We start from the raw sequence: 25616 nt of genomic DNA, 5'->3' as shown, positions 1-25616 counted from the left end.
AAGAACAGAACCCCTGTTTTGGGCCCAAAAACTGCGTCCCAAATTGGGCTTTTGCTTTTGCAAAATTGTATTCGGTTGCTTTTTTCAATTTTATTTAACTTTTTTTTTTTTTTTTTCCTGTATGGACTCATCACTGCGACCAGTAAGTTAGATCTATTGTGATATCGCCCGGGTGTTTGTTGTATAACCCGCACTGCATTTATTTTAGCTATAGTCGCTATTGAGTGAGCGATATGCTTATTGAATTTCTTTTTTTATGCGTGCTTGTGTGTAATTGGGTACCCTTCTTTCAATGCTTTACTCTACTTTATCCACCTCGTTCCACATGACAGCGCACAGTCCCCAATTATAGTCATCCCTGGCGTAGCAAACCAGTGCATTTTTACTACAAGGGTCTCATTCATTTTTGCACTGTCAATAGGCCATATCGGGATAATATAGAACTCAGCATGAAGGAAGGGCGATGAGGGGCCTGAGAATAAACCCATGCTAAAGTCACTTTGACATCGAATGGCCTGATTCTACTAAGATTCGAACCCATGACCATTCGCTTGTCAAAGCAGACTCGGTAACCTTGCGGCTACAGAGCCCCCCAATTTTATTTAACTTGAGAAAGACATTATTAATGATCATTGCTAAAATTGATGCTATAGCTTTCATTTATTGTTCTTGTACTTATTTGCACTTACGGCTCGCCGTACCATACCAGACTACAGCAAAGCGAATATCGCAATTCATACATACGTAATTTTAAATCAATATATTGCACTGTTCCAATATGGAATAGCATGGCTGAAATAAATTGCATTTTCTTGATGAAAAAATACTCTCTCTTTGCACAGCAGCTGCTGCCGCGTCACTATGATGCTTCCAAAGCCAAGCCCAATTATATTCAAGTCGCGTCTTCGAAACCTCGGGAACATTCATTTTCAGCCCAAAAACGCCGAGTATAAATCGGAATAATGACAGTAATTCATTACTGCAAATAGCTAAATCCATTCCTTGAACGTCATTGCTCTGGTAAGGGGGCGACGAAATGGCAAAACAAAGAGTAGAGCGAAAAAATAATAACAATCGCTTCGCTACTATCATCACGTGGTTCGCCCCAATCATCGACTCGGAAAGTATTTTCAAACTTGCTTGCTTGCTGCTGCACGGTCCGCTTGCAGTCGGATTGGGTGTGAACTGAACAAAACACTGGACTCGGGAACTGGAAAAAGACAGCATCTGCTGCAAATTGACTGTGAGATCTGTAATGCTAATATTGCAATAAATTAGGCGCAAAGCACATTAAATGGAAGTGTTTCTGTGACGAATCGTGGATTTCGTTCGAGGATTCCGTCATCCCGGTCATTCAGAAGCTATATGCATTGAATAATGAATTTACAAGGAATAATCAATTTCAATACTTTGGAAATTCACATAAAAATAAAGAGGAATTTTTGATAACAAATCTTGTTATTTGTTGATTATAACGAACATTTAATTTCCACAATTGTAGATTATAATACAGAAAATGTAAAAGGCGTCTTCAGAGCAACTAGTATGTTTACACCCAACCAGCACACTTTCGGCTCTTTTTGTTGAAGAAACGTCATTCTTATGTTGGTGTTAAATCAGTTGCTATAACTGATTTATAGCAACTGTGCTAGTAGACAGCGTGCCAAAAACCGGATAAAATTTATTACATTACTGGGCATAAATATTACATTAGCATCAAGAATGAAATAAAGGATTTACTAATATGGATAATAGGGATTTGCCAGCTCACGGCGTTAAAGCTTTCACATCTAAATGAATCTGCCATTAGTAACGTTTGCCATTTTATCATGAAAACCTTCATTTGAATGTCCCGGTCGGCCAGGAAAACATGTAAAAATTTGTAATTGGAGGGTTCAGCCCACACTTGTTAACCAAACAAGTGGACTTAAAACCTATCGACTTTTCCGCATCCAAGAATATGGTCTTACCACATAACAGGAAAAAAATTTCTCTACGAAAACACATGAGAGTATATATGTATCGGGAATAGGGAGCGAGAGTTCTACTCATATTACTGAAATTTTTCTTTACGCAAAATCCTTCCAAAATAATGACAAAAGCGAAAGAAGTTCTGTTACAGCTTTTTGATTCTTGCGTTGTTCAAACTTTCATTGCTGTTCTCTGGCCGTACATAGCAGTTATTTTCTCAGCCGGTGTTTACACAATAATTATAGATAGGTAGTAGCAAAGAAATCATTGAGATCTCACGTGCACGGAATTTCAACCACGATTATAAACGCCAAACTCACACATTGCTTTCTTCTTCCATAGCTAGCGTTTCTGTAACGAACCACAGAGCGAAAGAGTTTGCCTTGAAAGAAACCTACAGTAAAATGCGAAAAATGCTGCACGATTTCATGGTATGGAAATCGCCATTTAGTTAACTAAAAACAGAAAAGCTCAACAAAAACTAAATAAACATGTCATTAAATATGTTTTAGTATAACCTTGCGAATCGCAGATGTCTGTGTTATTCAACAACGACTTGTGTCGGGATAAAAATGGTAGTATATTATAAAAAAGATTTTATCGTTTCAGGTATTCTACTAAGACGCTCAAATTAACATTAGTTAATTTGCTAGTATATTGCCGGAAGACCATGAGATAATCGAACAAATCAGTACTTCGATGATTTTACTAGCACCCAACCAAAGAACCATGGAACCATTTCGTCAGTACAAAAAAATCTAGAAGAGTTAAGGATGGTGCTACGAACAGTATCAAGTAGCTGAAGCACAATAAATCGGCACGGAATAATCCTGCGAGCATGCTCTTTAAAATCATCTCCCCAATTACGAAAAGATCTGTTGGAATTTATTGAACTGGCTTCGTTGAAGGACAGTCAAATACAGACCAAATCCTCACGTACCATCTCTACATTATCTTCAACGCTGCGTATGATACCATCAACCGCAACAAGCTGTGAAAAAGCTTGGAATCTCGGTGTAATGAGTTCTAGGTAGCTGACGAATTTGTCTACCCTAGCTCACATGAGACAGCGGACAATGATATTAGCCGTGAGTGTACCCTGTACAAGATGCTCATTAAATAAGTTGTCTCTAAAGGCATAAAATGTAGACAATGCACGAGGACTTGCATGTTTTTGAAAGACGAGTGCTTCAAACAATCTTCGGTGACTTACAGGAAAACGAATTACCCCTTAATCCCCACGCTTTTTAGTAGAGAGCCTAGCCTTCTCTGGAATCGAGAGAAGAGTTTTCGCAACGCCGGGAGAAAATGGCTTGAGAAGCCGTAGTATGAACCATGAACTCACACAACTCTATGACGAACTCAGTATTCAAAGGCAGACTAAAGCTGGACGAATAAGGCAGGTCATGTTGCAAGAAGGCCGGACAATTATCCTGCAATTAGGCAGAAATAAGAGGACTAGGCGAGCAAGATGGTTGGACCAGATAGAACGAGATCTGGCGGCTAGTACATGGTTTCCACGAAATCGAAGGTGGAATTGGAAAGGTGCTACCAACAACCGAGTGAATTAGTTCATCAAGTGATGATGCAAAACCGATAGCTAAATAAATAATTATAAATTAAATTAATTCCGCAACGGTCCACACTGAAAAAGGTTACAAGCAATAACCGAAATACACGTTTGTGTGAAGGGAAGATCGATTCAGTGTAATAGAATTAAATGGAACTTTTCCCTTACTTTCTCGTTGAAAATAAATAAATAACAAGACATAGGTATACTACGCAAGGGCGTATCCGTTCATTCAATCGTCTCCGATTTCCGTTGAAAAATCATCTATTCAGAAGAGGTACAATTCTGGTTTAACGTGTATGAAAATAAATAGAATTATTGTTTGATGTGGTTTATCGCACGATTACGGTCAATGGTTAGCGCTATCGGCACATATTTTGCAACCTTTTTTTTTAAAGTTGATAAAATTTAGGGATATGCCCTGTTTGTCCATCAAGATGGTACGACATACCACACTGCGGCTGTCAGAATCGACTTATTGGGTGAAAGTTTCAGAGGGCGGAATAGGTTTAATTGACAAACACTAAGATTGTACGATATGACGGTATGACGATATGACGATTTCAAGTATATGCCACCAAACCAGCCTCAATTCAAAATTCCGAATACAGCTTGCAGACCGCTATAGTAGTCATGAAATTATACCGTTGGAATGCGACAGTGCAAACAGGTTGTGGCGGACATTTGAGCAATATATTATTTATATCTTAAATGGCATAAAATTTCCCACCTAATAAATTCAATGGGCATTCGATCAAATTGTATGTATTTTATTACAATTTTAAAAAGTATCGTCGTTACTGGTAAATTCAATACCAGTTAAAATACAAAACAACATATTTGACTGTTCCGTATTTGTTAAACTTAGCGAAAAAAACAAAGATTAAATTAATTTTCATTCTACACCTACGTACGTGAAAGAATGCGCACACAGTTCACTTCACAATATAATCTGCATTGAACAATCGAAGAACGGTGAACAAACGAACAAGGTAGGTATGCAATTTTAATAATGATACTTGCTGTATCCAAATCCATTCTATCTAGATCCATAAAGCTATAACTAGCGAAACAACAATATGCAATGACGCACCTTCTTTTTTCCGCTCCTTCTTGATATACATCGGCGGCTCAATTCTGACGAAATCCAACGCGTTTGCCGCGTTACACTGACAACCGAATAAATAATCAAACAACGGCGAAGGATCCCTTCGTTGGCGTTGAAAGTGTTGCTTCCAAAACCCTTTATTCTATTCTAATCGAGCACCGCCAAGTAAACTTTTCTTCACCAAATTGAAGGTAATAATTCCACAAAACTTCACGATCAGACTTTCAAGTAATTCCAGCACAGGGCAGAAGCTTTACTGCATTTCACTTAATTATTAACTTTTTTAATCTGACAACTTCGGACGACTTCATAAAACTTCACTTTCCTCGTAATTAGATAACTTATAATATGGAGTCTCCGTGTATGTCACTGACCACTTTGCTTCTGAAATCAATATCACGAGAATAGGGATTTTTTACAGTGAGATTATTTTTTCTAATACCATCGCTGGAGCAACGCTCAAGAGGTTTCGAAAGGTCGGCTTATAAGTGATTTCTTTTGATAATCTTTCACTTGAGGGATTTCGTTTTTCTTCGCTCGCAATCACAAAGCTAACTCTGTAGAAGTTGTATGCACAACCCAAAAAATACAAAGACGTACTCGTACGTAGATTGTAGACACAAGCACCGTTCCACTACTGACACGGCCAAACGACGACGGTAGCATATATTGCACAAACTCTGATCAACAGCACTTATGACACTTTCAGTAGTGCACAAAAAGCAGCATATTCATGGAGTAACACCAAACAAGATTGGTTCAGATTAGTACACAAAGTTATTCATGCAAATTTTGCTGTTTACGAACACAGCACAGATTGAACGGAGCTAACCGTATGAGTAATAGCCGTAAGCCTTAAATGGAACTGGTTGACGAGCTCGTCCGAGCGTGGGGTGCTCTGGCAGTACTCTTGTAGGATCCTTTGCGCTACAAAAATGCGCGTTTCAATTCTAGAGCGCTAGCAAATTGGTTTTACGATTTGGTGTTATAACAAGCGGGTTATTATAACAAGTCACACACTTTTATCCGCAAATCGAATTTGATTCAATCTTTTTTATATTTGTTGAATTAAATGAGTTGAGGAGGCAAATGTGCAATTTATAAACACATCACGTTTGGTACATTTTCTAGTGGATCATTTTGCAGAAAGATTGCAAATGAACGTTTCAAACAGTTCTTCACTGACAATCACCTTTACGATGACGGGTTCGGGAGTAGCAGTTAAATTCTAATAGCTGGTGCAGGAATGGCACACAAACACATACATACACACAATCGGAATGCAACCGCCGTAAAATTCGATAACGACCATTCAAACCACGACACATCGACGAGGGAGTACGGATTGCTACTAAACACAGTTACTTGGAGAACTTACTATCGCAGTGATGCCTGTTGGGCGCTGTTGACCTGATTGCAACTCTCGCGCCTCTCCCACACAGACTTATCGAGCGAGTAAGCAGAACCGCACCACAGCAGTACAAGTTGGCTAGAGTATGCTAGATTTGTGCCAGTGCCAGTTGCCTGACCCAGTCGGTCAAAACATAAGAGAGAACTCTTAGTCAGACACTACTGAGAGAACTCGATGATATCAGTACATATCATAACCGTTCGTTCTTTGGCCACTGAGGCTAACAGAGACTCTTGCCCATTATCAGTTTCGACGGCTTCTGCACGGGCGCTATGTTATGCCTCTTGTGGTGGAGGGCAGACAGACTCGTGTTGCAGCAGCGAAATCTATGCTTCTGCGCTCTTCAATTTGGCTCTCAATCGCATAGCTCATCGCTCTCTCCGGTGTATGAGTGCTGTGCTGTTTCGTTTGAAGCAGACCTGTATTGTGCTTCGCCATGGAACTTATGCCAGCTGACACTGCACAGTGGGACAAACGGTGTAAACATTTGGGGGAAATTGTAAAATGGAAAAAACTGCGTCCGAGATATATTTTTAGTATACAATGTAATACATAGGGTACGGGTGAGGGGTGAGTATTTCCAGCACATTAAGCGGTAGCCTGAACAATATTCAAGAATTACGTTGAAACTATATTTATTCGAGACAAGATTTTTATACCAGTTGATAGAATATTATTTACTGAATATCGGCGTGTATTTTGGTTTTAATGAAACGCTACTGAATTTGAGTTATAGTCGCGAGAAATGATGAAGTAGGTATGAAATGGGGAAGGCAAATGAGGAGCGTCCAATATAGCTCTAGCCATCCCAAGCCCCTACCTAGCGCCTCCACGTGGCCATACCTGGTAATGCTCTATTGAGTAGCCAAGCTAGGAGGTGCGATGCTAGGTGGTTCCCGGCTGCCTGGTCTCAAAATTACAGTTTTGGGCAGACGAGGGAGTCACGCGGCCTAGCTAATAGATAAGCCTAATAAGTTATTTTAATTATTTTTTTCGTTTTAGCTTATGAATCGTCTCCTGCTATATAGTAAAAACTTTGGCCAAAACGAGTCTCAATACTGCACATGGATACCAGAATGAAAAATTAAATTAACTATTAGAAGCACTTATGGAACCTCAAAGGACGCTACTCTATTCCATACGAAGGACTGCTGGTGAGATGGTTCTATTTTTACCATATATACCGCATTTCATCTTAATATCATATTATTAACAGTTTTATTATTGATATCATAAATGTGGAAGGTTGGATGATGGAGTGATTGCCAACCTGAATCCTTAAGGTCTGAAGCAAATATGGCACTTCTCAATTCAAAACAAACAAATCATCACGTGGGTTAAAGTTGGTACAGCGAAATTGATTATTACATGGAAGGATCCTAATGCTGGAAGGCGGCTCTTATAACCCCGGAATGAGCACAAGTGTCTCTGCTTGTGGGTTCGCCCAATCCCTGTCTTGTGGTCTGGTGGTGTCTGTGTTTTTTAAATCCGACTGGCCGAAGTAGCCTGCACAGGGATTAGATGCTTTTCAAAAACAGACCAAAAGAGACCGATGGATAACGTTTCCTTACTGCCTACATTCCGAGCTTATTGAAGATAATTAGTTTTGCAGTGACAACAGCTTGCTGCTGGCGCTAGTGTACCATTGAATCGTTCATATACATTAGCGCCACAAGCAAGTGGTCGTCACTCAAATACTAGCTATGTCAACACGATAGAAGCTTTTCAGGCGTTTCAGGCCTCACATATCGCTAGTAGTGTAAATAACGCACCATATGCTGGAATTAAAAACAAAATGCTGCCAATACCTAGTGAATGAAAATTGATTTATATTTTCATATCAGAGGAGAACTTTTGTGTTCTTTCGTGATAAAAAGAAGTAGAATTGTTCTGTGATAGCATATTCACAGCTGTTTAGTTTCTAGAATAAGTTAACGTGATCATAATTGTGTGTTTTCCAAACCATCATCAAGAGCGGATACGCGTAAGCGATTGCTGCTGGTTTTTCCAGCCTGATTACGTGTCAGTGGATAAACAGTGGTTTTGATGTTTATTGAATAAAATTTAGCAAATTACTTAAATTTTTATGAAAATAGTTATAACACATTAAAGCCTATGAGTGCTACATTCGTTTCAGTATTGTTATATAGCGGCAAAGTTTTTATTTGGGAAAGTGTAGCCAAAAAAGGTAATGTATCACGAAATTAGTAGCGTGATGGGAATACCCTCTCGTACCCTATATATTCGTACAAAGATCATTTTATGCTTGCAACGACATATACAATTGATACAATCAAACTAACACCATGCGTATGTGTCATTATGACTTAAGTCTTGCGTGACGTATTTTCATCTTCATATTGTGTCTCTTTCGGTGTGCACGTGCCATATCCCAAGTAACAATTCTAAAGCCACTTGGTTTTACTTGAATTTTATAAAGGTTTTATTGCGGTATTGATCATTACCTCTGGTTTTATTGTGGTATTGCGCAATACCAAGAGGATACGAGTCCAAACACACTTATAGCTAGCTAGAAAACCATAATAAAACTGTTAATAAAGCAAATGTATTGTGGTTGCTTGTATTACCACGTTAAAACTTGTTGGCTGCACCATGTCTCTTACAAACCTATCATACGTGCGGCGTATCAATACAAAATGGCACACCAATCAAAATTAATCTTATCGCGGTTACTTGTCAAACCGCAATAAATCTGTTAGTTTTATAGAGCTATTAAAACGGTAACACCCTGACCAAACAGTTTTTTGCTGATATTATGAAGAATACCAAAGTTCAACACCAAAATCATTTTTTTATGGGAAGTTATATTGCCATATTCTAGTATTTTGTTTTAGCTCGCAAACTACAATTCATCAAAGTAAGGGGTTTTTCAGAAAAAAAAGTTATTATCAATCGGTTTTCCTGTCAGACGAAGCAACTAAAATGATTTTGCTAGAAATTGAGATTGACTAACTGAATATTTTCAATTTGTTAAAACAACGAGTTGTCGAAAATTGCAAAATTTCAGTGGCGTGCTCATTTTATCGACCTATCATATCAATATGCACGATGAAATTAAATGCGCACACGCTGCAAGCCAAAGAAATTGCTTAAAATTTAATAAATATTCTATGGGATCTTTTATTCGCTATAAACCAAATCGTTCAGAATGATATGTCAGTAAAACCTAAACTTTTCTTCTCACGGATATATTTTCAAGTTGACAAAGCTAGTGAACTTATTTAGCTTTTACCAGAAAAGCGAAAAGCTTTTTTAAATTATGGCGATGGCTGTCAAGCAGCGAAAGCTTAATCGGTTTTATTGCTGCTTTGAGCAGAGCGTGATACGACTACTTGAGCTTATAACCTGATTCTTATAGCGGTTATGAAAACATTCTGAGGAGTGGGCCACTTGGTCAGAAAGCAGTTTTATAGCGGTCATCAGAAAGTTCTGGTGTAGGTCATAGTTTTATTAGCGGTTTTATGAAATTGGTCATGAAAACCACTATACGAACGTAATAAAACTTGGAATTGTTACTTGGGATGCTACGGTCGCTGACAATAAATAAATTCCGAAGCGGTGCTGCTTGCGGCACTATATTTCGTGACCTCAAACATCTCGCCATAAAAGCAGGATTTGTATGCCATACAGAAAAAAATTCGTCAAGACAAGATCTATTGAAAACCGTAAAATTTCCGGAAGAAAACGAAGCGTAGGAACTGCAGAGGTTAAAAAGACTGTTCAAGAACGAAATCGTCGCAGTTGTGACCGGTCCGCACGGAAAATGGCAGTTGAGCTGAATATTAACAGGAAATCCCTTCGTCAAATTTTGAAAATGGATCTAGATATGAAAGCATTCAAAAAAGGTCAAATCCATGGATTGACGTAAGCAACAAAACAAAAACTACAGGAAAGATGCAAACTGCTGCTCCTTCGGCACGGTGATTCCGAAGTGACCTTTTCTGATGAGAAGTTGACCAAACTCGTGTTTTAGTCTTTGACCTTGAAATGCGGTCAGGCATTAATATTAATATTTTTTAGAAACAATGGATGGAGGGACGGTAGGGCAAAGTAATGAAAATTTTGGGAATTGACTCCTACCTTTTGTGGTTTCTACAGTAGAAGGAGAAAGAGGCACAATTTGTGTGTCTAAAAAATAACCCAAACCAGATACGTCGCTACATTAATAAGGGGGGTTGCGCAGCCTCCTTTTGTCCAGCGCCTCTGTGGTTCAAAGGTACACGGGTACCAGCGAGTCACGCCCTGGCGGGTGTTGTGGATTCAAATCCGGTTATAATCTCTGATTATAGCTTGGTTCGACCCATGCAGCTTCCAGCATTGGACAAAAGGTAGGAGTCACAACGACAGCTTGTTAAGTGTAGCTACCAATTTCCTTTCCACTCTTTACCCAAACTCCGTTCCCAAAATTTTCATTACTTTCCCCTACCGTCCCTCCATTAATTGTAGAACCATCGTTTCTAAAAAATATTGATGAAAAGTTTTTTGTTCTTTAAACTCCGCATCATGCTCAAAATGGTCGGTTATGGTCGGTTTCAATCATGGACGTTCCAAAGCACAAACGGAGTGTACCACGATACCGAATTTCTTCAGCGGCAATAGTATGGGGAGGCATTTCAAAGAAAGGAAAAACTTCCTTTTGTATTTATTGACAAGGGTGGGGAAGTTAATGCAAAATACTATCTAGAAATGGTCTTAGAACAAAATTTGATGCCTTACGTTTGGGGAATGTATGGGGAAGAATATTACTGCTTTCAACAGGATGGAGCTTCAGCCCACACTGCAAATCTTGTACAGACGTGGTGCAAATCTGGCGGATTTCATATCGAAAAAGGAATGGCCTCCGTAGCAGAAGCTCAAGGATTATAAATATTATAATTTGGATGAATTAGAGTTAGTTATCAACAAGATATGGGATGAAATGCCGATGGAAGTAGTACGTGCCGCATGTAACGACTTCAAAAAGCGTTTGAAGCGTGTTATACAGGCAAAAGGCGATTCAATATGGCAATGATTGTTTGTTGCGTGCTGTATCTATGGGTAAACAACTTCTAAAACTAAAATTCGAAATAAAGCCTTTATTTACAAAAATATGACTTTTTTTTTGTTCGAATATATGTGTCGCACTGTATGTGTCTGAAAAGATCGCGACTTCTCTTACTCAATGGCATTCATATACAAAAATACATTCAACATAGGAATACGTTTAGGACTATATGGACTATATAAGCAACTGAATATTTAAAAAAAAACTTGCAAGGTTCAAGCACCACAGTTGGGTTAGTTTCACCTGAAAATTAAAATCTTACTTACTTAGGTGGCTTGCCGTCCTAAGACAAAGCCTGTTGAACAAAATTTCTCCATGTAACTCGGTTGAGGGCTACCGCTCTCCAATTCCTCGGACACCGACTACTCTCCGCCAGATCTTGCTCCACCTGGTCTAACCATCTTGTTCGCTGCGCTCCTGGTCGTCTTGTTCCTACCGGATTTGAGACGAACACCATCTTTGCAGGGCAGTTGTCCGGCATTCTTGCAACATGCCCTGCCCATCGCATCCGTCCAGCTTTAGCCACCTTCTGGATACTGGGTTCGCCATAGAGCTGTGCGAGTTCATGGTTCATCCTCCGCCTCCATACTCCGTTCTCCTGTACGCCGCCGAAGATCGTTCTTAGCACTCGTCGTTCGAAAACTCCGAGCACTCGCAGGTCCTCCTCGAGCATTGTCCATGTTTCATGCCCGTAGAGAACAACCGGTCTAATAAGCGTCTTGTACAGGGTGCACTTTGTACGGGGACTTAGTCTGCTCGACCGCAATTGCTTGTGGAGCCCATAGTAAGCACGACTTCCGCTGATAATACGCCTCCGAATCTCACGGCTGGTATCATTGTCCGCCGTTACCAGTGAGCCAAGGTAGACAAATTCATCGACTACCTCAAACTCATCGCCGTCGATCAATATACTACTGCCCAAGCGGTGTCGTTCGGCCTCGGTTCCGCTGACCAGCATGTACTTTGTTTTAGACGTATTTACCTTTAACCCAATCTTTTCTGCTTCGCGCTTTAGTCTGGTGTACTGTTCAGCCACCGCCACAGATGTTCTGCCGATAATATCCATGTCATCGGCAAAGCAGACGAATTGACTAGATTTGTTGAATATCGTGCCCCGCGTGTTGATATCCGCTCGGTTCATAACACCTTGTAGCGCTATGTTGAACAGCAGGCATGAAAGACCATCACCTTGACGAAGCCCTCTGTGTGATTCGAATGAACTTGACAATCCACCCGAAATCCGAACACAGCACTGCGTACCATCCATCGTAGATTTAATCAGTTTGATGAGCTTCCTGGGGAAGCTGTTCTCGTCCATGATTTTCCATAGCTCTTTCCGGTCGATGGTATCATATGCGGCTTTGAAGTCAACGAATAAATTATGCGTGGGAACTCTGTATTCACGGCCCTTTTGGAGGATTTGCCGCAGTGTAAATATTTGATCCGTTGTAGACCGACCTTCGACGAAGCCGGCTTGATAAGTTCCCACAAATCTATTCGCAATTGGTGATAGACGGCGGAAAATGATTTGGGACAGCACTTTATAAGCGGCATTGAGAACGGTGATCGCTCGATAGTTTTCACAGTCCAACTTGTCGCCCTTTTTGTAGATCGGGCAGATAACCCCATCTTTCCACTCCTCCGGTAGCTGTTCCGTATCCCAAATTCTAACAATTAGTCGGTGTAGACAAACGGCCAGCTTTTCTGGTCCCATTTTAATAAGCTCCGCTCCGATGCCATCATTTCCAGCTGACTTGTTGTTCTTTAGCTGCATGATGGCCTCCTTAACTTCGCCTATCGTTGGGGCTGGCACCTCTTCCCCGTTTGCTGCACCGTGGAAATCGCTTTCTCCGCCGCCATGGTTTTCCGCCTGGGCGCCATTCAGGTGTTCGTCGAAGTGCTGCTTCCACCTATCCGTCACCTCACGATCGTCCGTCAGAATACTGCCAGTCTTATCCCGACACATTTCGGCTCGCGGCACAAAGCCTTTGCGGGATCCGTTCAGTTTCTGGTAGAACTTCCGCGTTTCCTGAGAACGATGCAGCCGCTCCAACTCCGCATATTCCTGCTCTTCCAGGTTGCGCTTTTTCTCCCGAAAGATTTGGTTTCGCTGCATCTTCTTCTGTTCGCGTCTTTCTACGTTCTGACGTGTGGCACTGCGCATCTTGGCCGCCCGCGCAGCGTTCTCCTCATCCATCACCCTCCTACATTCATCGTCAAACCAAACGTTTCGCTCATTCCGTGCCACATGCCCAATGGAGCTCTCCGCTACACTGCTGATGGCTGTTTTGATAGTGTTCCAACAGTCCTCGAGAGGGGCTTCGTCCAGCTCGTCCTCTTCCGGCAGTGCAGCTTCGAGTGAATGCGCGTAGTTTGCGGCGACGTCTGGCTGCTTCAGCCGGGCGAGATCTAACCGAGGCTGGCGTCGGTACCGAATGTTGTTCACAACGGAGAGTCTTGGGCGCATCTTAACCATCACTAGGTAGTGGTCCGAGTCAACGTTAGCGCTTCGATAGGATCTGACGTCGATAATGTCTGAGAAGTGCCGACTGTCGATCAAAACGTGGTCGATCTGTGATTCTGTCTGATTTGGTGACCTCCAGGTGTACTTATGGTGGATTCTGTGCTGGAAAAAGGTACTACGTACGGCCATATTCTTGGAGGAGGCAAAGTCGATAAGTCTTAGGCCCATTTCATTGGTTCGCTGGTGTGCACTGAACCTTCCAATCACCGGTTTGTATTCCTCCTCCTGGCCGACCTGAGCATTGAAATCCCCGATGACGATCTTGATATCATGTTTTGGGCAGCGGTCGTATTCACTCTCCAACTGCGCGTAGAATTCATCCTTGTCATCATCGGTACTTCTGAGGTGAGGGCTGTGCACGTTGATGATGCTTATGTTGAAGAATCGGCCCTTGATTCTCAACCTGCACATTCGAGGATTGATTGGCCACCACCCAATCACCCGTTTCCGCATCTCGCCCATCACTATGAAAGCTGTACCCAGCTCGTGTGTGTTGCCGCAGCTCTGGTAGATGGTATGTCCATCTCTGAACGTACGTACCGTTGAGCTCTTCCAGCACACCTCCTGCAGCGCTACGACGTCGAACTTGCGGCTCTTCAATACGTCGGAGAGCACTCGAGTGCTCCCTTGGAAGTTGAGAGATCGGCAGTTCCACGTCCCGAGTTTCCAATCCATAGTCCTTTTTCGTCGCGTGGGTCTATTCCGATTGTTCCAGTAAGAATATATTTGTTCTTCGTTCCATGCTTTAATATTTTTCGTGGTGACGGCTTGCAAAGCCTGCTACACCAACCCCCTGTTTCGCCGGAGGGCCAACGAAGCTCGAAAGAGCCCTCCTTTCCTGTCAGCATACGACCTTGGCTTCCACCGGGGTTGGTTACCCGATCTCCACCAAAGTTGCTCGTATCCCGGCTGGTACCACGAGGCGGTAGGAATAGGAGTTGCTGAATAAGAGGCTATGAACCACTGTAGGGTCTATTTTATGCCTACACGTGCACAAGGCCGAAAATTAAAATCAGACACGGTGAAATTAAATATTTCTTAAAGGATGCAGTGTAAATATCAAAGCAAAGCCAGTTTAAACGTCCTGTTGAGAACTTGACCCTTCTTTATCGACAGACCTCGCAGCCGGCTGTTACAGTACAGAACAATTACGGGGCTAGTGCAACGATCCTGCTGACTCTATAAGCAGCACATTCCAGCCGAGATACGAACATACAACGACTGGCTTGTTAGGCCAGCATCGTACCCCGAAGCTAACTGGTACAGTGTACACTGATTTTAGAACTGCTTTCGATCGCAATGACCACCAAATCCAACAATAAACACTGAGTCGGATAGAGGTTTCAGTGAATTAACCTGCTAGTTTCAGACAATAAAGCTAGGATCTACCGAATCGTTCAGTTCTTGCGGCAAAGCCTGATGTTCCACGGAGAAGTACTTTAGGACCGTTATATTCCCTCATATACTTTAATAACGTTTATTTTTGATTTGATTTGATTTTATATTATTATCCGTTATTATATGATCTGTAGAGAATATGAACAACCTTATTATAGTGTCGAGACTGGAATGGTGCAGCTCTAACAGTATTTAATTTTTTTTATTCAGCACTGCGTTGATCTATTGTGCCCAGGTACTTGCTGTATAACCTGTGTAATTAGGTTTACCCTTCCTTTGAAGCTTGCTTGCTCTTCCATAGCTTCTCGTTCCTCAATGCCAGTACTATTTCCAATTACAGCCGTCTCTGGTTAGCACTCAATTCGTTCTTCTAACCAGTACACTACACTATAAGAGTGACATTTTCATTGTAAAGAGGCTTTGTCAGGGTAATGGAAAATTCAGCATGAAAGAAGGGCAATGAGGGAATTGAGAATAAATCAATGCTAGTCACTTGACATCGAATGACCTGATTCTACTGAGATTCAAATCCACAAACACTCGCTTCTCAAAGCAGACTCGGCGGTTATGGAGCCCGTAATGAACGGGATACACTCCGGACGAAGCGTTTCTGGATGCTCTCAATCCGCCTAGGCCAAAAGAGTACAGCTTGTATCAAATATCAATCACACTAATTGCGCGATTGAATGATCGTGTTTCGTCGTCAGCATAAAACTTGTGCGAGATGGTAAGCACTTTCTGAATACTGGATTCGCCGTAGAAACACGCGAGTTCGTGGTTCATTCTTCACCTTCATAGAGCATTCTCTTGCACGCCGTCAAAGATGGTTTTTAGCACTTGTTCAAAAACTCCGAGTGTTCGCAGACCCTCTTCTAACAGTGTTCACGTTTGATGTCCGTAGAGAACAACCAGTCTAATTAGTGTTTTTTACAATGTGCACTTTGTACGGAGGTTCAGATTGTTCGACCGTAAGTGTTTGTGGAGTCCGTAGTAGGCACGACTGCTACTGATAATACACCTTTTATTCTCACGGTTGTTGTTATTATCATCTATTGCCAGTGAGCCAAGGTATAGGAACTCGCTCCTCAAACTTATCCCCGTCGATTTCTACGGTACTGCTTAAGCAAGCCCTGTTGCGCTTGGTCCCGCCTACCAGTATATACGTTTTATACGTATTTATCTTCAACCCAATCTTCTCTACTTTGCGTTTTATACTCGTGTACTGATCTTACATCGCCTCAAATGTTCTGCCAATAGCATCCACGTCATCAGCAAAGACTAGATTTATTGAAAATCGTGCTTCGCATATCGATCGTCGCTCGTCTCATAACACCATCAAGCGCAATGTTGAATAGCAGGCAGGGAAGACCATCCCTCTTTCGAAGTACCCTGCGAGATTCGAATGGGTCCGATAATCCACCTGAAATTCTCACACAGCACTGGATCCCATCCATCGTAGCCATGATAAGTCTAGTATGCTTTCCCGGACAGCCGTCCTCGAGAATTTTCTATAGCTCTTGTCGGTTTACACTATCATATGCGGCTTCGTAACCTATGGTGATGCGTGGGGACTCGGAACTCGTGGCTCCTAAGATTCCCCCCAATGTCGCAACCATTTTGCGATTTTGTATATAAGAGGCAATTCATGTTACAAAAGTTGCCGAAGCACCGAGTTTATCAAGCTTAGCCATCAAGTTTACTTTTACAAAAAATAAACTAGCAACCAGCACAATTGTTGGGAAGTAGGAATTGAAAAATCAACACTTTCCACATGTTATTTATAAATATTTGGCAAAAAAATTAAAATTCTATGTGCCTAAAGTTCTAAAATCTAAAGTTCGTGTATAGTTGAACACGATAGAGGATGACTAGGAAAAAATAAACCAAACAAAATAAAGTATACAAAAATATGGCAGCAAGTAGTTGCATAACCCAGTCCATTATGAGCCCACTGTCCATCAAAAATTCATCCATCCCTATATTAGTCCGTGGATCATGCAGTGTAGTGTGTGTAAGATGTTTCTGACGGCATGATTTTGCAGCACACTTATTCGTTCACCACATCATTTCACCGGAATGAGCAGAAAACTTTGTATTAAACCAATCCAATACTATCATTCCTATCATTACGTTGACTGGCAAGTGCGAATGGACCATCGTACTTTGATTTTGACGCAAGAATCGCGACAAACAGTTACGAAGAGGGGTGGATGGATGATATTCGAAAGGGGTGAATGAATGAATCTCTTATTGCATGTGTTTGTGTGTATCTGATACAGCATTTAAACCGGGCCTACCCACGAAGGGTGCATTGAAAATGTAAATAAATAGGCAACCCGCTCCGAATCCGAGTCGTCGTACCCGCCTGAGAGAAAGAGAAACTCCTGCTCCTACTATGCACGCTTTTCTGTAAATTCTTATTTCCTCTCGTCGGAACCCTGCGCTCCGCTCCAAACGAAAACTCAAAAACGTGAATCATCCTCTGTCTATTAAGCAACTGCGAAATAGGAAAGTACCTATATTCTACCGCTTTGGGTAGATTGTGCTATTCTGCATGTTGCTGACGTCTATCAAAGCTTGTACCATGCTTATCAGTCGATTGATGACGTTCATAGTGTATATTTTCAGATTTTAATACACATGAAAATGCTAACGCAAGGATGCTCTGATTTTTGTCAATTATTTTATAAGGGATTTGTTGCCAACTTTCTTAATATGTAATCCTTCTAAATCATTACCCAAATATACTGCAATTGCAATGAGGTGCAAGTTACGTACACAAAAAAGTGACGTATCAAACTCGACCTTGAAAAGTTTGATAGTCAGTCAGTAAAAATGTAATGGAAAATAAAACCGATCATTCTCCGTAAGTAGTAAGAAGATAATTTTCATCAGATCAAGATTCTAAATAGAAATTAAATTTGTAAAACAAGTAAACTCATATCCTAAAAAAAAATCTTTGTTACACTTAAATGCCTACAAAACTATATATATCTTTTTCATGAACTAAACTTAAGCAAAAATCAAATTTTTGAAGTAAATACGATCGATTCTTAAAGCAATTATGTTACCTTACTGTTTACAGCCTGTTTCGTTTGTGTTCATTTAAATGCCTAGAGCTAAGAAGTGGTCGTGAAATATGCACGATTTCTGTGCAGTGTTTATATCCATCTACCAAACAATTCCTGCACTGCACTCGAAAATGCATGGATTCCGTCAGATAGGGGGATATACAGAAGCAAAATTTGTTATGCTATTTGCCCTGGTAACATATGGATGAACCCATTCCTTCCTTATCAACAACAGCACGAGAGTGTGCTGGAAACTAGTAACGAACTGCCAATCTACAAAGTCATAGGCAAAGAAGAAAATAGGAATCTCAGAGAATACATTTATTTATTTATTTATTTTTTTTTTGTAGCAAAGGCAAGTGGAATTGCGCCTATGTTGGTAGCAATAATGCAAAACTCACACAAACGATTCTATCTTCGTTCTTTCTTTTTTTTCTTTTAGGAAATATCAACAACTCGGGTAATCACGGGAGGGGAACAAACACTGGCTACAGGATGTTGATTTGCCGTGGGTGGTTGTTTTGCTGCCATATTTACATTATGGATTTTGTTTTCAATCAGTGCGAGTTCGGTTACGAATCGGACTGAAAGGCATATTCCGAAAGGATTATTCGCAAAGAAACTCTACAACTCTTAGAACTAAAGCTGCTTGTGTTATCAATACAATTGTACTTAGGAAGGGATTGAGTAATTCCGATCCTGTTACCACAAATGGGTGAGGATTAGACGATTGAAGCAACATATCTAGACACACTCACCACTAAGTCGCAAGCACACTTACTAACGCTGCGACAATAATCGGTGATTAAAGACTAGTGAATAAGAATTGTTGTTTAAGCAGCTTAAGTGTAAGCACTATCGAAATATCGATGAACCACAAGAACCTTTTCTTTCGTCGTCGTCGCCATCGATATTTCAGACATGTAATTTTAGCGCGGGTTGTGTGACTCTGACTGTTTCGAAATGGTGGAGCTTCATCAGACGATTCGATCTAAAATTTCTGGTTCGACTGGAGGCGGTTGCGCCATTGAACGCACATGAATACGTATACTTTTGTCATGCACACTATGCCAGACATATGTTGGTAATTATTTATGAACTTGAAACGCGGCTACCCGTCGTTCGATCCACTAGCCGTTAGTAGCCGGCCAGTAGAGTAGTAGAGTAGGGTTATGTTTAGAACTCGAGCAGTTGAACACGCTCGAGCTCAAATATCGTATACAAAACAGATCGAATCACATGTTATTGCCGGTGCACCTCGAAGAACTCGCAATTCACTGTTTATTATTGCTTCGAGGCGGTCCATCAGGCTGGCAGTCGTTGAACCGCACCGTCAATCATTCCCGTTTCCACAGCGAGACGACTCTGCCGAATCCGTTTGTTTATTTGAAAAGCAGTTTCGTTTTTAAATTATCCATGTTTTTCGACGTAAAACTATGTACGTCTCACGGTGAGGTCGATGAGAATCTAGAACTGTGAATGTCCCAAAAAGTTGTTAGCTTTTAAGCACTAATAACTCAGCGATTTCCTGATAGATTTTCTGATTTTCATATTTTTTCCCCAACAGCACTAAAAATCTTCACAATCTTCTACGCACCATCGACTCTAGCAATGAAAACTATTGATTTTTAAGTGTGCATTATTACAAAATTCCCAAACAATAAAATGCCGTACCTTATTTTAGTATTTGCAGTACATTTGCTTAGAGAACAAGGTGTTTTACTAGCACAGACATCAATTTGCAAATTGTCCGACAAAACGTTCGCTTGATGAAGAGTAAATTAGTTTCTTCTCGCTTATCAAAAATTTAATTGAAATCTTCTTAAGAGTCGATTTCTGGACTTTCCAAGCACGGACAACAAAACTGTACACAGTTTAACTACTTTAGCATTACCACCAATATTTTATTTTCAAGATTCGAATTTTCTAAAAAAAAATTTGGTAGTGCTCATTTATGCAATGGAAAGTAACAAATAGAGGCAGAGCAAGATTTGGTACCTGCCGTAATACAGCCACCTACTCAGTCCGCGGTTCACTTTCCCAAATCTCTGCAGTGACTTAAGGGCCACCTCGTGAGAGGGGCACTTGCCACGTTCAGGCTTGCTCGGCCAATTTGGCATTCCCCGGTTATGTCTCCCACAAAAGTATTCGTTTTTGTCACCATAAAATAGATCATCTGAGAACATGGTTAAATGTTTATCAAGGTTTTATTGCAATCCCTGCCTAACATAACCCAACGTCAAACATGCGATCGTGTCTGTCACAGTTTTGGGAGCATTTTTTTTTTAATTCTTCGTACTCGTGCTTGCAATACAATCTTCAAAATTAATTTTTCTAACTGTTATATAATATTAATGCGGATTTACACAAAAAACTCTGTACTACAGTCAAGTACGCAGTTTTATTGCTTCTTCTTCTTCAGCAGCATAGAGCCGGGGTGGCTCGTGCTGTTTCAAGCACTCGTCTCCATTCAACTCGGTCTTGGGCCACTCGTCGCCAATTTCCTAGTCGTCTCAGAAGTCGCAAATCGCTTTCGACCTGGTCGAGCCATCGTGCACGTTGGGCCCCCCTGTTCCTGGTGCCGGTGGGGTTGTTGAAGAAGACTATTTTCGTCGCACTGTCGTCCGGCATCCTTACGACGTGTCCGGCCCACCGTAGCCTGCTAACTTTCGCTAGATGTACGATGGGAGTCTCCCCAAGCAGTGCCTGTAGCTCGTGATTCATACGCCTCCGCCACTCTCCGCTTTCAGTTTGTACTCCGCCAAATATCGTCCGCAGCACTTTCCGCTCAAACACGGCAAGGGCGCGTATGTCCTCCGTAAGCAGCGTCACGGCTTCAAGTCCATAAAGAACTACCGGTCTAATAATGGTTTTGTACATTGTTAGCTTCGTGCGGCGGCGTATGCTTCCTGATCGTAGCGTTTTACGAAGGGCAAAGTAGGCCCGATTTCCCGCTTGGATGCGCCGCTGGATCTCCTTACTAGTGTTGTTGTCCGCGGTCACCAGCGATCACAAATACACGAACTCCTCTACCACTTCTAGTTCGTCGCCGTCAACGGTTACCGTCCGTGGGAGGCACGCATTTGTTTCCTTTGAGCCTCTTCCTTTCATGTATTTGGTCTTCGACGCATTTATTTTTAGCCCAATTCTCCTAGACTCCGCTTTCAGTCTGGCGTAGATTGCCTCCGCCGTCGCAAAGTTCCTGGTAATGATATCGAAGTCATCTGCAAAGCCTAGAAGTTGGCTACTCTTGGTAAAAATCGTGCCTCTCGTTTCAATGCCCGCTCGTCGGATCACCCCCTCAAGAGCGATGTTGAACAGCATGCAGGATAGACCGTCACCTTGTCTCAACCCTCGTCGCGTCTCGAAGGGACTCGAGAGTATCCCAGAGATGCGTACGAAACACATCACTCGATCCAATGTAGCTCTGATCAGTCGCGTCAGTTTGTCCGGAAAACCGTATTCGTGCATTATCTGCCATAGCTTGTCTCGATCGACTGTATCGTATGCTGCTTTGAAATCAATAACAGGGTGTCGACTCAAATCCAAAAATAAAATTCCCTGACTTTCCCTGATTTTCCCTGATGCTTCAAATATTTTTCCCTGACTCTCAAAACTCAAATATCAAGCTTATTTGGGAGATTTCTGGCTTAAGTTTTTAATCCTTTAGCATAGCTTATGCGAGCTGCTGAAAACTAAAGCTAGATTTCTTCATGTTTTACGAACACATATCAAAGATTCTTAACCTATTTCTTACCAACTTACAAACGCCCTCTTCTATCGAGTATCGAGGAACAGTTGAGGTATCAACTTGAATCCAAAGAAACAAAGATTGAGAAATAATCTAATCGACCTGTTTTTGCACAAAGCTTAGATGTTACATACAAAAAAATTACAGCCGTGTAAACATAACAAATCTTGCTAATTTTCAGTCAGCTCAAACTAGTAACTTTACCGCTGGAAGGTGGACACATGTCTGCGAGTTTTCAGTTAAACTAAAACAAAACTTTCCTGGAAGTTCCAGCTTGTTATCTTTGCTGCAAAAAGCATGGGGTTAAGGAGATAATTCCCCAAATATTTTTTGTACAAAAATGTGCGTTTTGCTGGCTTCGAGGTACGGCAAAACTTTAGCTAGATATATAATTGGAAAATGTCCAAATGGCAAATATTTTAACCCTCAATGGTGGACAGTTAAGACTAAAGCTGTGTGTCATGATTTCGGATTGCAACTATCGAGGCTTGAAAGCAACATTGACTCGAAGGTAGTTCGGTGGCCGGCCGTTCGGTCCGATGACCGTATATGGGTGTTGAGAATTAAGGCAAATTCTTCAACTACAGCTTAATCAACGTATAGTCACCAACAAATCATAAATTCGATGGTACTAGGGACGAATTGAACCGCCCAGTTAGCTTCGAGGTACGATGCTGTTCTAACAAGCCAGTTGTGTTCGAATCTCGGTTAGCTGGTTTTTGTTAGATGGAATCAGTAGGATCGTTGCACTGACCCCGTAATTTTCCTGTACTCTAACAGTAGGCTGCGAAGTCTGTCGATAAAGAAGGATAATGTCTAGTGACGGTTAATGCTCAAGACTTTGCTTTGCTTTGCTAGGGACGAATTCTATGACAGGTTCGAAATGATTTATGGGGTGCGCACGACTTGAAAATTCAAGACTCTAGCTCCCAGATCGAGCGTTTTTAACGGTCAAAACTTTTTGGAAGTCACAATATACAGTTTTTTCTTAGCGACTTTGACCACTATCTCGACGTAAGATTCACGCAAGGTTATCGAAATCGGCGAAGGCTCGCACTGAGAGGATGTTGCATTTCAACATCTAGCGGTTTACGGCATATGACGTTGCAGTGGAGTACACCAGAAAGCTTGATCCACGAATCGCAGAACAGCAGGACGAAAGGGAATAAGACGTAAGTAGGCTGTGGAGGATCCGCCATAGCGCCAACAACTACGAGGGAAGTGATAGGCACGACGTGGGGAAGACAATCACCCTTATTTCGCGGGTCACGTGACTCAATACGACAATTGTCACTCGCCGTGACTCGCCACGGCGAGTCGAATTGAGTGCTGTCACCTAGGTGACAACCGTGTCCCCTAGGTAACAACCCCGTGTCACCTAAGTGACAAACCGTGTCACCTAGGCGACAATTGTCACCTCATTCGCGATGACTCCAAATTAGTTACGTCACTCGCCTCGCAGAATAAGGGTGAGTGTAACAGCTTGTTTGATGTCGAATGCCAGAAAATGACAAATGAGAAGAACCAGGCCAAGAGTCGCATGCTCACTGCGGATCACGTCAGAACAGAGAAACATGTAAGCTTTCTGCGTATTACGTAACCAGCTGAACCAGTCCCGAAGGTTGCCAACTCGCATAAACGCAAATTCTACAGAACGTTAATGCTCTCGGTAACCCTTAACGGACATGAATCATGGGCACTGAAGGAAGATGATCAATGCTTGGGGCTTCTGAGTGTAAAATTCTGCAATTAGTGAAAACGCTGTAGATCGCGTGTAAATAACAGTATGTATCCCGCTTTGTGCTCTTGATGTCTGCACCGTGAAGTGCGTGAGACCTGCCATTGCCGATTTCGAGCACTACAGCGAGTGAAGTCTGACAATTGTACGGCGCAAAACAAATAAAAAATTTACGGCAAACTGAAAGATAATCGAATCGCCACTAGACATGTAACAAGTTTTAATTCAACCGATCAATCTGCGTATATTTTACACGAAAATTGATTTGATTCGAAAGTTGATCAACAATATTGCCGGGTAAACAAAATTTCCCTGATTGAATTTCGAAATTCCCTGATATTCCCTGATTTCCCTGATCCAAAAATGAATTCCCTGATATTCCCTGATTTTCCAGGTTTTTTCCAGGAAATCGACACCCTGAATAAAGATGTGATGCGTGGGCACGTTGTACTCCCGACATTTCTGCAAGATCTGTCGGATAGTAAAAATTTGGTCCGTAGTTGCGCGAGCCCCCATGAAACCCGCCTGATAATTCCCTACGAAACCTTGTGCTATCGGTGACAGCCGGCGTAACAGGATCTGGGAGAGTACCTTGTAGGCGGCGTTTACCAGCAGTTTTATTGCGTGACATGCATTTCTCTCGCGTAAAATTGACTCTAGAGTATTGCGAAATTTTAGCTCAAGAGATTTGACATAAATTTGAGAGAAAATTTGAAAAGCGGCCAAGTGTCATCCCCTGGTAAAAATTGTAGAAACTAAAATGGGAAAATCTGACTTGATTCTTATTTCATTTGATTTAATGGACAATGGGTTGTGCATCTTCATATACCACTGAAAATCTTCTTCACACACTATCCGAAAATACCAACTGTTCTAGTGTTACCCTAACCTTCATGCACATATATCCGCAACTTGGACTGAGGCAAATTAAATTTAGAATCAAATGTGGGCAGCTAGAGTATTGCATCACTACCTACCAATGGAACGCACATCAGCCAGTGATCATGACCGCAGAGTTTCTGAAATTACATGCAGTATCAATATTTGAATTTTACAATTCATTGCAATGCGGCATCGGGGCTTTTTGATTGGCATTTTCGAGCGTATTGCAACGCAAGTATGGCAGATCAACATTTTTGATCACACAAATCATTCACATAAGAATGTTAAATAATTGATTAACATATGGAATGCTCCCACTCCGGGAGTAAACCTATCGTCGGAAGAACCGTGCAGCATCTGTGATTATCAGTTTAATGGCAAAACCGCGGTGCTGTGTGGTAGCATTTCTGCTGCGCTACGAACAGGCAGGCATTTCACCACAGGCCGTGTATGCAGCATCAAGTTGCAGCATGCACATGTACTATCGTGCATTAAATCATGCTAAACGATGCCGCCGCTATCACCCAGCAGACCGAAACGGTTGGTAGCTACATGAAATGTCTATGATGCACTTGCCGACATACACTTCCAGTCAAATGTTTGGGGTCACTGCAAGAGCGTGAACATATTTTTTGGCGTCTCAATTTCTGCTAATTTATTTTTAAATCATCATCATTCAAATTACCCCTCTGTAGAGATGCAGGTGATTTGAATAATGTTTAGTTACAGTAAGTAGAGAACTAACTATTCTATGCTCTTTTCAAATTACCAGCATTCGACCGGCGCGTCGTCGCTGATGACATGAATGTAATGGAGCATCGTCATGAAGTAAAATCATGTTGTGTTATCACTTTTGACATTCTGATTGTTTCAAGCAATGAACGGTTCAAATCAATTAGTTAATTTTTTTCCATTGCGACCAGTATCGTTGATCTATTGTGGTATCGCCCGGGTGTTTGTTGTATGACCCGCAATGCATTTTTTTTGCTATTAAAACAAATTTTGCTATTATTTGATTGAGCGATATGCTTATTAAATTTTATGCGTGCTTGTGTGTACTAGGGTTTACCCTTCCTTCAAAATTGGCTCTACATTACCCACTCGTTCCTCGCTGCTAATACTATCCT

General features: G+C 41.5%; 1 protein-coding gene across 2 annotated transcripts in view; it reads right to left on the bottom strand.

The window, feature by feature from the left end:
• Positions 1–25616, bottom strand: part of LOC128738697 (cyclin-dependent kinase 14) — a 227282-nt gene that overhangs the window by 150832 nt on the left and 50834 nt on the right. The window contains exon 1 of one of the 2 annotated variants that reach the window (XM_053834022.1): positions 4635–5976. The exons of the other annotated variant lie outside the window; for it this stretch is intronic. Coding sequence (XP_053689997.1) covers positions 4635–4665 — 31 coding nt within the window. The 5' untranslated portion in view covers positions 4666–5976. Of the gene's footprint in view, positions 1–4634; positions 5977–25616 lie in introns of those variants that run through there. 2 annotated transcript variants of the gene reach the window in all.

The sequence above is a fragment of the Sabethes cyaneus genome, chromosome 2, assembly GCF_943734655.1.
Source record: "Sabethes cyaneus chromosome 2, idSabCyanKW18_F2, whole genome shotgun sequence".
NCBI lineage: Eukaryota > Metazoa > Arthropoda > Insecta > Diptera > Culicidae > Sabethes > Sabethes cyaneus.
The sequence above is the reverse complement of the archived record's forward strand: the minus strand, read 5'-3'. Positions and strand labels throughout refer to the sequence as shown.